General features: G+C 39.2%; 1 protein-coding gene and 1 pseudogene across 3 annotated transcripts; one reads left to right on the plus strand and one right to left on the minus strand.

Annotated features, from left to right (window-relative positions):
- The first annotated feature begins 964 nt into the window (after positions 1 to 964).
- LOC148869336 (zinc-finger homeodomain protein 11 pseudogene) lies at positions 965 to 6,230 on the plus strand (annotated as a pseudogene). Its single transcript, XR_016107795.1, has 3 exons — positions 965 to 2,231; positions 5,263 to 5,851; positions 6,029 to 6,230. The product of XR_016107795.1 is annotated as a zinc-finger homeodomain protein 11 pseudogene (transcript).
- A 3,357-nt stretch (positions 6,231 to 9,587) lies between these two features.
- On the minus strand, positions 9,588 to 12,146 carry LOC148869337 (uncharacterized). 2 transcript variants are annotated; one of them, XM_088970511.1, is made up of 4 exons: positions 11,874 to 12,078; positions 11,458 to 11,761; positions 9,981 to 11,235; positions 9,588 to 9,893 (listed from the first exon to the last, which is right to left on the minus strand). In XM_088970511.1, the coding sequence occupies exon 3, from the start codon at positions 11,152 to 11,154 to the stop codon at positions 10,054 to 10,056; it is 1,101 nt and encodes a 366-aa protein (XP_088826637.1). In that variant the 5' UTR covers positions 11,155 to 11,235; positions 11,458 to 11,761; positions 11,874 to 12,078; the 3' UTR covers positions 9,588 to 9,893; positions 9,981 to 10,053. The 2 variants fall into 2 exon arrangements, with proteins under 2 accessions (XP_088826637.1, XP_088826636.1); XM_088970510.1 differs by lacking the exon at positions 11,458 to 11,761 and having other exon boundaries at positions 11,874 to 12,146.
- Positions 12,147 to 12,780: the final 634 nt, after the last annotated feature.

Genomic DNA, 12,780 nt, shown 5'->3' on the forward strand with positions numbered 1-12,780 from the left:
ACAATTCGGGATACCCCTCACCGAACTGACCTGCCCTATACATATCTCCGAACTCAAGATTTCGCCTCGCTCACCACTCCACATCGCCCTCAGGGCACCAAAACCAAGTAAACCGCATTATGCCTGACACCGAGGAAGTCCGTACCCAAGGGCGGCGCACCTAACTGACTTGGGATCTGATGCTTGACGACCGCACTCTAAACGGTCACCTGCCACCACCTCCTGACACCGCCGTCTCCAGTTAGAGAGACGGTTAAGCAGTGACGGTTCTGTCCTAACAGAAATGACGACGCCCGAATTGACAAGCGCAAGGGTAATCATACCCGACCTGACAAGGGCCTCGGAGCGAGTGCACAAAGTGATTATAAAAGGCCCCTGCCCCCAACAAACAAGATATGTGAATCTTGTGCTATCTGATCTACACTTTGCCTTTGAGAGATTAATGACTTGAGCTTCGGAATTAACTCATCGGGTTCCCTCGGAGTTCTCTCATCTTTCCCGTTTCAGACTCCCCGTCGCTCCAGCTCAGAGGCGAATTCGTTGACAGCTAAGACCGGCCGGATTGCGCTCCATCAGAATGCGTCGCGAAAAAAGTTAAAATCGACGCTCGAACTCGACACCGAAAAGTTGAAAATCGGAGAATCCAGTGTCGACTCTTGTTGTTGTCGCTGCCTCGCTGGAACATTGTTGCGTCCCCTTTTTTACTCAGCCGTTGTCGAAGAAGACGACTTATTGCTGACGCCCGAGGAGACAACCAGGATATATTTTTTTGCTATTGTTTTCTATCATCTTCTTTCTCCAGCCAGTGGAGGCTGAAGTTGGAACTTCGGAACGCCGTGAAGAACATGGACTACGATGCCTTCTCCCCTTCGTCTTCGTCACCACCTAGTGATCTCTCCCCTTCTCTTCGCGCTACTCGCTCCCTCAAAATCTTTTCTATCACCAACAAGACTAGCTTCCGAATCGAAGGCACCGATGAGGTCAACCAAATTTGCCGGAGTTTGGGGCTTTCCGGTCTGGAGGACTTCGCGATTCCGACCGCCCCATGGGAGGCCAGGAAGGTCCGGTCTTTGTCTGATATCTTTTCGAGGTCGCGATTGACTCATCTAATTGATGATGGAGATGATAAACAGGTGGAACCACACCCCATCCGCGGTCATTACTTACAAGGAATATCTCAAAAAACCATGCGGCAAGTTTAGGGGCCATGCCGTGGACGGGTGCGGAGAGTTTATGCCTTCCCCCTCCGCTATGCCCACCGACCCAACTTCCCTAAAAATGTGCCGCGTGTGGATGCCATCGCAACTTCCACCGCCGTGAACCTGACGAGAGTGCCCATACGTTGGACTACCATCACCAGCCCCAGCAGCACAATCCACACAAACCAATTGTAGCTCGCTGTAGGAGCCCGAATTCATTCTCCCCACCACCTGCACCTCACATGTTGTTGGCACTGAGCACCGGCCTATCGGGAGCGCCGATAAATCATGTGAACACAACTGCTGCAGCAACAACAGCGATTGTGACGCCAAACCCAAATGGGAGAAAACGGTTTAGCACAAAATTTAGTCAGGAACAGAAAGAGAAGATGTATGTGTTCTCAGAGAGGCTCGGATGGAATATGCAGAAAAGAGACGAAGAGGTGGTTGAGGAGTTCTGCAATGAGATTGGGGTGGAGAAAGGTGTGTTGAAGGTTTGGATGCATAACAACAAGCATACTTTTGGAAAGATAGATGCAAATCGCAATAGAAGTAACGTTGACGCCAACGAGAACCACAGTCACAGTCACCACAATGATAATAGTGCGAAGCAGTCGGCGAAAGATCAAAGGGTTCGGTTGCCGGTGCGAAGCAGAGGCGGTGCTCCGAGGGAGCATGGCGGCCGAACCCCCTTAATTCTCACATAGGGAGAGAATTACAGATGAAGATGCGAAGCAGTCGGCGGAAGATCAAGGGTTTCCTTCGGTTTCTCCTCGTGATGGAGCTGCGGAGCGACCGATAGGGGATCATTCTGCTCTCCCTCCTCTATTCAGTGACGGGAATTCACTTGCTCCGGGATCTTCTGGTGCTGTCATCAAAGGCATTGGCAAAGGTGGAGGAATTAGGGGGGTTCGACCGCCGGTGCTCCCTCCACTGCCGGCAGTGCTGCTGAAGGTTGAGGATCGTTGTCAGTCATTCCTTCAACCGAGATTGAAGAGAAAGGGGAATAGGGTACAATAAGGGAGAAGAAAGGTAAAATAGTCCAACATTATCATTAAGGTTATTTTTGGTATTACGAAATTATTTAAACTCATATTTTAGATTTCTGAGTGCTAAATCGGCATTCAACTTACAGGTATCTATGGAAAATTTTTCCTTATTTAGGCATTTTCGCCCATTGAAATGAATATATCAAACTTAGTCGCTACAATCACCCATCATATCACATATTTTTTTCGTTCACCCATCTAAAATTATTAATCAATAATTTAATGCTTGAACTAGATTTTCCACTGTTATTTTGGTAACATTGTTCTTATTTAAGAAAATAAATTTATTTAATTAAACTACATAGGTTACGCAAAAAAATTGATTTAATGAAAATACATTGCATCCTGAACTATGCTCATTGCTCAATAACCCTGCCTCCTTTGTTGTGAGAGAACCCTAAATTTAGGGATCTTCCTCTCTACCGATTTGCATCCACTTACTAATGACAGGCGATTTCCCTCTCTGCCGGGTTTTACACCTATGTATTAAATAATACATACAATAATTTAGGGAAATTGTTCAAAATACATCATGATTTTTCATTTTCAAAATGTCTAAAATTCACCGTGTCAATGAGTTTTTATTTTCTAAAACTTACATTTCTTAAAGATTGTTAATATTCACTAATAGAAGTTGTCCACATCAGCGACTAAATTGCCCCTGATTGAAGAGTTAGAGAAAAAAAAAGGATCATTTAGGGGTTTTCTCTCTCATTTTGCCGATCTTCACTCTTCCTCTTCCGCTCAGAACTTCCAGCCCTCAACTGTGTCTCTTTCTCTTCACTCTCAACCCAAAAAAGAGTTTCGTTTCTTTTGGGTTCTCTTTGATTCGCTTCGCAAATCAGCAAAGTAGAATAGAAAGGAAGGATTTTTCTTATTTCTTTATTTATTTATATATATTTATTGTTTCTTTAGGAATTGTAATATATTGGACATGATTTAGATCTTGATTTTGGAGGAGATTAGATTGCTTTCTTCTTCAAAATTCCGGGTCGTGAATAAGAAAATTATTCACTGTTCTGTAATGACTTCTGAGTGGCTTGGCTTGGTTTAAGTGAGGTCTTGAAGAGACAGTAGAACCCCAGTCCTGAGGAAATCCAATCCAATCCAAAACCCTCCTAAAAAATTAGAATAAAACAAAGAGCAAATCAACCTAATGAACAAAAGAAATCAAGCTTCGGTGGCAGAAGACTCTGAAGGAGAAAAGGAAGATGAACAAGGGCAAATTAGCTCGAAGAACATGGGCGCGCCTGTTGGTGTTGGTGTACACTCTTCTTCTATCTTCGTCATGGAATCTCCTTCATTATGTCTTGGTACAATTCCAACGTTTCTTCCACTTCTTCTAATGGAGCTGGAGCTATTGGGTGGCCAGCTCTTTATGCCTAGGTGCTCTTCAGCGCTGTGTTCGGTCTGCTTTCTATGGTGGCTGCGTTGGCCGTTGCCGTCCTTGCAACCGTGGTGACACGGATTACTGTGCTGGTGCTCCTCACTTTCTGCGGTAAGCCTCGCCGGTCTCTGGTGCTAGAAGGGAGGAAGATCACGATAGATATTACGGGGTTTTCCATGAAAGTTGTGATTAGGGAAGGGAATATCGAGGAAGATTGGTAGATATTATGGGGTTTGCCATCAAAGTTGTGATCAGGGAAGGGAATATCATGGCTGCCGTGTTTACATAATCAAGAGAAGTTTATTTTCTTAGAATGCTTAATGCTTTCATTTCTTAATATAATTGGCCATTACTTATGATTTTGCTTGTTTGAAATAAAAAAAACAGTTATGTGATATATATATTATATTTGTTTTGTTTTGAAAAGCAAAATCATACACTCTATATGTATATATTTTATATTTTTATATGAAAGGTAAAATGATAATATATTAACAACTGTTAGTATGTTTAACGTCAAGTTAATAACATCGTGAATTTTAGACACTTTAAAAATCTATGATAAATTTAAAAGAAATGCTGAAAATTTATGATGAGTTTTAAACAATTTCTCAATAATTTATATTATATGACATACAATATATATGCATAAAATATTATATGTGCATTTTATAATCTATATGAAAAAAATCTATACTGCCGGAAAGATATAATATCAGACGAGTTTTGATAAATACCACCAGATTGGACAAAATAGGAACATTAGTTGACATAAGGGAAAGAGGCACAAAGGCATGAACAGTGAATTAATTGGGAGAAAAAAAAAAAAAAAAAAAATCTCAGCAAAGAGGATGTATGAAGCTCATCTGATTGACTTGCAAATTTCCTGGCCTGGGTCTACGATTTATGTCCAAGCACAAGCTGGCCTAATTCCACAGTAGGTCCAAAACAGATTTTATTTTGGAGCATTTAATTGGAATTCAAAATATTAACAAATTAAATTTGGATCCAGATACATCCAATCTGTTTGTGTCCTAACAAAAGTGTAGATAATTTCAATGCCCATGTGGGCAAGGTTCAATGTGTCGATGAAACCCACCAAGTTAAGCTGGGAGTTAGGACATATGACCACTTCTGAAGGGATATTTTCAGTAAGTTATTTGGGTTAATGCATTTATTCATTTTCTTTTATTTTTCATATAAATAAGAAAATTATTATTTTTATCATAAAAAAAATATTATTAAAAGGATATTTTTGTTCCATTTAAGTATCGACTATTTTTTTTCAATTAAAAACATTATTTATTCACCTAAAAATTGGCTAAAATTTGAAAATTATTTACTTGGTCTCGTGTCATATTTGGCAAAGCGATACTCGTGTGGATTCACATGGTTGTTAAGTTTTTCCTTATAATTTCTTGTCAGTTTGCTTGGTCTCGTATTGCTCACTTAATTTACTATTGACGAAGATGAAGATCGTTCTTCCTCATTATATTTTTTAAGAAAAAATTCACTTTATACCTAAATTTTTTGGAGGTATGTCAAATTAATATCCGAATTTTCAAACGGTTGGTCCCTACCTGTGAACCGACAAATATAATGATACAAATACCCCCTTGCTTTCCAGGTTATGGTTCCGTATCCGTTCTCTATCGATCGAGCGAGAAGAAGGTGCCTCACCCAACGAAGCATATCCAAGGAGAGGAGGGCTCTATTCTGTCATCCATGTTCCTAGTCACCAAAATCTGCGCAAAATCTCAATTCCTCCAACCTTCCACTGTCGTCTACCATCCATCTAACCATTTAGGATCTTCCAATCTTTGGATCTCGTCGGAAAGACCCATTTCTAAAATATCATTTCATCATCTCTCCGACATTCAATTATAGAGTTTTGATTTCTCGACTATCTCTTCTAACATTTACTTCTTACTGTTTGTATTTGTTTGTTGTTTCTCAATTGTTGTGATGTTTGAACTGTGTTTTGGGGTTCGTATTTTGCCATGATCTGCGAATTTCTGTGAGAAATAGGGGTCTACCGGTTGAAAATGGCGGGGCAAGCCCAAGCGCCGAACGTGGATCTATTTGATGCGTATTTTTGCAGAGCCGATTTGGATTGGAATGAGAGGATAAGTGGGGCCGATGCCGTCGCCTTCTTTCAAGGTTCAAATGATGACTTTTATTTCATCCTCTCCGCATCGTCTCAACATTTCTCTTTGGCAAGTCCTCTGAAACTTTAATTGGTAGCATTCATTTTTTACTTTTATTTTGTGTATTTAAGTTTTTTTTTAGACTTCTCATTTCTCAAGCGCTTTCTTTTTTTTTTTCTCAATTCCTCTTTCTCGTGTATGTTGTAGAAGGCATTAACATGGCAATCGGCGATTTCTTTGTTGTAGATTACATCACCGACGATGCTTGTTGTAGGGCATATCAGTGTAGCAACACTAAATAGATGGTTATGCTTCATTTATTTATTTTTAAGTTGTAGGGCATAATCTTAGATTCAAGTTTCTTCTTCCTCCTTTGGTGAAGTTGGAGAGATTTATTTTTCCAAATTCTAATCGAAATCGAATATTTGATTATCCCGACGAATTTAAATATGGTGTATTGTTTTAAAAAACCGTTGGATATTGAATCGAATTCGAATATCTATATATTTAATTGGTTTTGAATTCGAATCAATCTTGATCCAATTCAGATTTGCTTTGTTTACACCCCTACATTTAGCCTATCATGTTGATCCTTATGCATATAGACTTGCAAAAACTAGCATTGATTTATGTGCACACCTATCGTGGGTGATAAATGAAGCTTCCCCCAATAGTTAGGCGTTTATTCACTGTTATGCTGATGTGGTGCCTAATGGCGCCTAATTGGCAATAAACAGTTCCATTATTACTTTTTTCGTGAATAAATGGAAGTTATACCAAAAACATACTTCTTGTTTTAACTTGTTAGAGGGAGACAGGTAATAATATATGCTATTGGAAAGATATGATACACAAAAGAGCTTTGACCAATCAAAACCTCTTGTGAATTTTGATAAACATCAAATTTATGATAACAATTAATTGATTACAAGTTTTTCTGATATCATATATTTTCGGGATATAATCAAAACTTAATCCAAGTAACCACTCTAGAACAAAAAAAGAAAAAAAGACACCATTTACAAGATCTTCTACCATGGTGGCTAAAGTAGACCTTGACATATTAGATGGCCTTTTTTTGCCCCATTACCCAAACCGAGCAATTTTAGAGGGAGTGCAAGGTTCCCTCTACAAGCCCATGGAGTTGCCACTAATGGCAATCTCCCCTTGTTTGCCCCATTAATTTAGGAAGAAAATCCACTAACATTATTTTAGGAAAAATAACCCATTAACTTAGGAAATCTTTTCCTATGATTTCTCTCTCTCTCTCTCATCTTTTCCTATAATCTCCCCCAATCCACACAAATGAAGAACTTGTCTAAAACCTAGACTTCCCATGTAGTCACGTGGCAGTCTTCTCTTTTTCATTAGAGTACCACTCCAACTCTCTACTCCCTCTCTCTCTCTCTCTCTCTCTCTCTCTCTCTCTCTCTCATGCTCTAAAACACTTAGTCAACCCCCTCCTAAAATTTTTCCTAAACTCTCTCTCTCTCACCTAGAACTCATCCTAAAACAACTCTTAATCTATATTACGTGCCCAATAAACCAACTAGAAACAAAAAAAAACGTGGTTAAATTAATTTGTGAAATATTTTTGATATTTTCAATAATTATTGATATTATTAAATATTACAGCAAATATCAACACATAAACTATAATTTTTCATAATTTTGGTAAATTGAAAATTTTGATTACTAAAAATTACATGTTGAAAACTATTGATTTTGGTAATTTAATTTCAGAAAATTTTGGAAATTAATTATTGAAACCACTAATTACTGAAAACTGATAATTAATTAAAATATTAATAAATACAAATTTATTAATTAAAACTTATTGGTAATTTTTCATTGAAAAGCTTATTTCAATAAATATGAATTTATTTTTAACATTTTCAATAATTTTGATATTATCAATAATTTTTTAGCAATAAGTAGTTATTGATATTTTCAGTAATTTCGTCAATTTATGAATATTTAATGATATTATCAGATATTAATTAAAATTTTTTAGTAATTTATTTTTTAGTGGAAAGTTAATTTCAATAAATATAAATCTATTTTTTTATATTTTCAATAATTTTTTATATTTACTACAATTTTAGTAATTTAATTACTAATTACTGATTTTGGTAATTTAATTTAGTAAAAATTAAATCATAAACTTCCAATTATTCAAATAAATAATTAAAAATTTTTAATAATTTCCATAAGTATTTGATACTACATTTATAATTATCATAACTATTGAAACTATGTTTATGGATTTGGAGGATGACCCCTCGAGTAAGAATGGCAATGCGTGGGTTCAAAGCAAGGATCATACTCCTTGTCCCAATCCCATGTTATAAATTATTTCCCATCTTAGACCCCGATCCACATCAAAGAAAAAATTTAACCTACATCTTTGATCCCCAATGTAGATGAGTCTTGAATCCCCAAATATTTTTAATTAAAAGTTTGTTTTTAAAATAATATTTATTAAAATAAAAAATTAATATACAAATAATATTTTAAATGTATTTAGATATATATAATATAAATAATATAATATATTTAATATATATAACCAAGGTCAAGGCAATGTTTGGACTACACTCCCCCTCCCCGTCCCGATCCTCAATCGGGTATTCCTATTAATCCCATCCATCCCACCCTATCTCCACTAGGCCATGTTTGGTTTGTGGGAAGATTTGAGAGGGGATGGGCAAAAATGGTATTTTCATTGTTTTGTTTTATAAATGAAAAAATAATGGAAAAACACTATTACAAAAGAGAAGAGAGAAGAAGGGAGAAAAGAGAAGAGGAAGATGGAGGGAGAGGTAGAGAACTCTGTGACTAAAGCTTCAAAGATGTACTTCAACACCGATAGCCCCCCTTTCTCCGCCGCTGTTTAATCAACCATTGTGCAATGATCCCCCCTTCTTCACTTTCTATGTAAGAGAGGATGATCAAAGATGAATAACTACTATGGGGTGCTTTGTTTCACCAAGAGAAAGACAAATAGTAGTTTGTTGGTAGAAAGCAAAGATGTAAAAGAAAGGGGAAGACAATGAACAATGTTAATGTGTTCATTGTCAAGAAGACGATGAATAGTGCTTTTTTGGGTGAAAAACAAAATACGAAAGAAGAAGAAAGAGGAGAGGAGAGAGCAAGTGACTAAGAGAGGGTGCCACTGCCGCTGCTCTACTTCTGTGTAACAGTGGTTTCTTAGTTTTTCCACCGGGGTCACTATTTTGGTAAGACCCCAAATCCACGATTTTAAGATCTCACATCCCATCTTTTTCTCATCCCATCCCCTCGTTTCTCTCATCCCATTGCACAAACCAAACGGAGCCTAAGTAAGTCTCCATCCCATCCCTTCTCTGGAAGCCATATACTCGGATGAAAACGGGTAAAATTGCCATGATTGCAGTCCACTTATCCCTAAATTTTAAACCCAATAAAGGAGTTGGCATCTTTTTTCCCGGACATCCCACGGGGCCCGCTAGTATAATAATGAAGACCTCCATCCCCGTAAAGGAGTTGGCATCCTCACTCATGTTAGAGAAACTGGCTCCTAGCACCAGTCATGTTAGAGAAACTGCAGTAGTAACCCAAAGCCCCAAGTCCCAGCAGACCAACTGAGAACCGAGTCAACCGACATCCTTCCTAAGGTGACACTACCACAACAGGTAGACTTTTATTAGTCTGTATCTACAACCCAGTCCACCCTCTCAAGTCTCAACAATTAATTTCCAATGCCACTTCGTATTTATTGTACAGAGTGCAGACATAAACAGTTTAAAGGTAGAGCATTCGGATATTGGCAACATCACCAATAAAGAGTTTGGTAGATCAAATAAAGTATAATTAATGGTGACAAGTATCTATCAAAAATTTAAAGGAAAAAAATGGTGACAAAGAAAACTCAAACTACGGACGATCTTCTTCCCCATTTGGTTTCTTTTGTTTTTTTTTTATTTTATTTTTTATGTATACTCCACTCCTAAATCCCTTCAAGCGAGAGTGAGAATGCAAGATGCAAGAACAGTTCAGCACTCAGCTGAATGAATTCCCTACTCGAAGAGAAAAGGCTTGCCAGTTGCCATCATTCTCTTCGCTTCTCCACCTGGAATGCAACAACACAAAACCCTGAGAACTGCTAACATGAGATGAGAAACCACCAAATGAGAGCTGAGTGAGAAAGTCAGCTCACCTTTTAGACTAGAGATTATGACCCCAAACCAGCCCACGAACAATGCAGGAAGATCAGTTTTGGGCATTCATTGTCATGGCTCGTTATCTGGTGTTGTTCGTCGTCGTCGACTCCTCTCTCGCTGTTGCCACAAAATTGGCATACTTTCTAGTGTCTCGTTGTCACCTTCTCTAGGTGCAGAAACATTATCGCTATCGTAGCTCTCCCCCCATAGAGTCGTTTGCCTTCTGCTCCTCGGCTGTGCTCGAATTCTCGAGGCACCAGACTGCCATCGAATTCTCGAGGCAGCAGACGGGCTGCGACTTGCACTGGGATCATTTTGGACTCGGTACAATAGAAAGACAATCAATCTTCCACTGAATGGAATAACATATTCATTTCCCATCTCATCCCCAAAAGCTGACTGAATCGTGCTAACCACATCGCCAAGGTCTCTTTCCTGTTCTAGCCGCCTCCAATTGCGCTGCCGCTCAGGGTCCACCTCTGTAGGCCGCACAAGGGGGTGTTCGAGTCTCGCATGCTTCCTGAGGTCTGCATAAGTCCCAATAAAATCACATGTCTCACAGGAGCAGCTCCTAGCTTTTACATTCATGAACTGGCGAGCAGCCTCAACAACAACCCAGCCATTTACCTTCCCACGACAGAGAGGGCACAGGAGCTTTGGCTCCAACTGCCCCTCACAGAACAGGCTTTGCTCTTCAGGATCCTCTTCCTCATTCACTTCATTTTGACCATCCATTGCAGCAATTTCCGACGTCAACGACTGAGAGGCTCCGCTCAACTGAGGAGCCTCATTTTCCGGTGGCACCACTGATGGGGTCTCTGCAAATGCTCTGCGGAACTGGTCAAGACAGTTTGAGTGGCGATAGCTTGTGTCACACATGTAGGGGCGGCAGCCCTTGTCATGGGAGGAACATAAAAGAAGTACTGCGTTGTGAGGGTGTTCCATGCAGACAGGGCATCTAGCTTCTTCCCATTCTTTCACATCCTCCAGGGTTACCAAAGGTTGTTTGGATGAAGACCTCTTGGCATCTTCCCATTCTTTTACATTTTCTACAGGCTCTAAAGGGTTTCTGGATGAAGACCGCCTGGCATGACTAGAACTGCTGCAAGGATAAGGAGATGCCCTGGACCTGTCAACAGACACAGAACGACCTCTTCTCTCTTTCGGCATTCTGCTACTATAGGATATACCACCAGATGCTTACTATGTAGACTAACCCTCTTGAAGCAGCAGCACCAAATCTTTTAAGTTCTGTAACATCATACCGACACGCAAATTAGTTTATCTATTCTAGAGTTGAATGCAAAGGAACAATCAGCTAAACAAGCAACTAGGGATCCTGAGAATCTGGGACCCCAACGCCAACAATAACATGTAATATCGATATCATCCACACAATTACACATACACACGGAAAGATCCATAACAATTGAGGTTTAGGGTAAGAAATAGGAATACAAGAAAAATCATCACCTAATTCACAGAAGAGAAGGAATAAATCTACAATTCAGTTAACCATTCAACCTAGAACAATAAGAAGATAGAAGATATTAGCAAAAGATGTCTTATTAGCTCCAGCCTTTCTATGACTCCACAAATCCAAGAAGCTGGAGGACATTAGTATAACAAGGCTGTCCCTTTTTCACATCTCGAAACAAGATAAAATCACAGACAACGAGAAGATTCAAATTTCTTTCCTTCTTTACAAATCACAATCATCAGACACAAAACCCTAACCGGCGCAGGAAAGAAGCCAACCATCCCCCCAAACCCAGACCTAGCAAAAGCAAATACGAAGGTATAACCACCCACGGAAAGTATAGAACCACCAGATTCCACTGGATTTAAAGCCATAAAAGCCGACTAAAGCGTTCTGCTAGAGGGTTTACCAGAGCCTTCAAAGATCAGATTAGAGAATTAGATCGGTGTTCTTCTCAGACGGCCGCTTCCACTGGTTCGATTGACTACAGAGTACTTAATCTCTAAAGATATTCTTCGAGTCGGTCCTAACAGAGGGGAGAGAGAGAAAAGCTCCTTAGGGCTCCTTCTCCCGAAGAGAGAATCTGAGAAGGAGAGAGAAACGAGAAATTTTATGAGAAAAAAGGGAAGTCAGAGATGAGATGGGGGTATTTATAGGGGGAATGCGCTGGAATGCGCTGTTTGTTTCGTTTTCAAATATTTTTCAAAAATCAAAACAAGACGAGGAACAAAATCATAAGTCGGCTTCCTATGCTTAAATTACCATAATACCCTTACTTTTAAAGGTTTGCCTGGCCTAAATCGATTTCCTATTTACAGAAGGAAACGAGGGTAAAACAGTCAGTTAAAACAACGAAATCTCTGTTTTTTTGGCACGATAAACATTGGAAATTTCCGTAAGACTTCCGGTGGACGGCCTTTGCTCACTTTAGGAAAAAGGCTCGAACATTGGGCCCACCCTAACAAGGTCAACATTCCGAAGAAGGTCCACGCATCCAATGGTATAAGATCATTCATTAGGGAGTCATTTATCTTTAGAACTGGGAAAGTCGCGAGATTGACGGTCTAAACGATCCTACGGTCCATACTTTTTATGCTCTCACATTTAGACAAATGCAGGTAAGTTCGTAGATGTTGATCAAAGGGTCCCACTTTTGACGTTTGACCACCCTTATAAAATGTTTTTAATTTTGATAGGAATCGTATCAAATGATTTGGAACATACACTTGATTGGCGACCGACGATATATTAAGGAGGACCAATATACTGACGTGGTACATTATGATTCGCCCAGTATAAACGATTAAAACCGTAGA

The sequence above is a fragment of the Nelumbo lutea genome, chromosome 2 (assembly GCF_056320005.1).
Source record: "Nelumbo lutea isolate HS-2025 chromosome 2, American lotus-T2T, whole genome shotgun sequence".
In the NCBI taxonomy this organism is placed as follows: domain Eukaryota; kingdom Viridiplantae; phylum Streptophyta; class Magnoliopsida; order Proteales; family Nelumbonaceae; genus Nelumbo; species Nelumbo lutea.

Coding starts and splice junctions, on each gene's coding strand:
- LOC148869337 (XM_088970510.1), bottom strand. CDS start 11,154: ATGCCGAAAGAGAGAAGAGGTCGTTCTGTGTCTGTTGACAGGTCCAGG.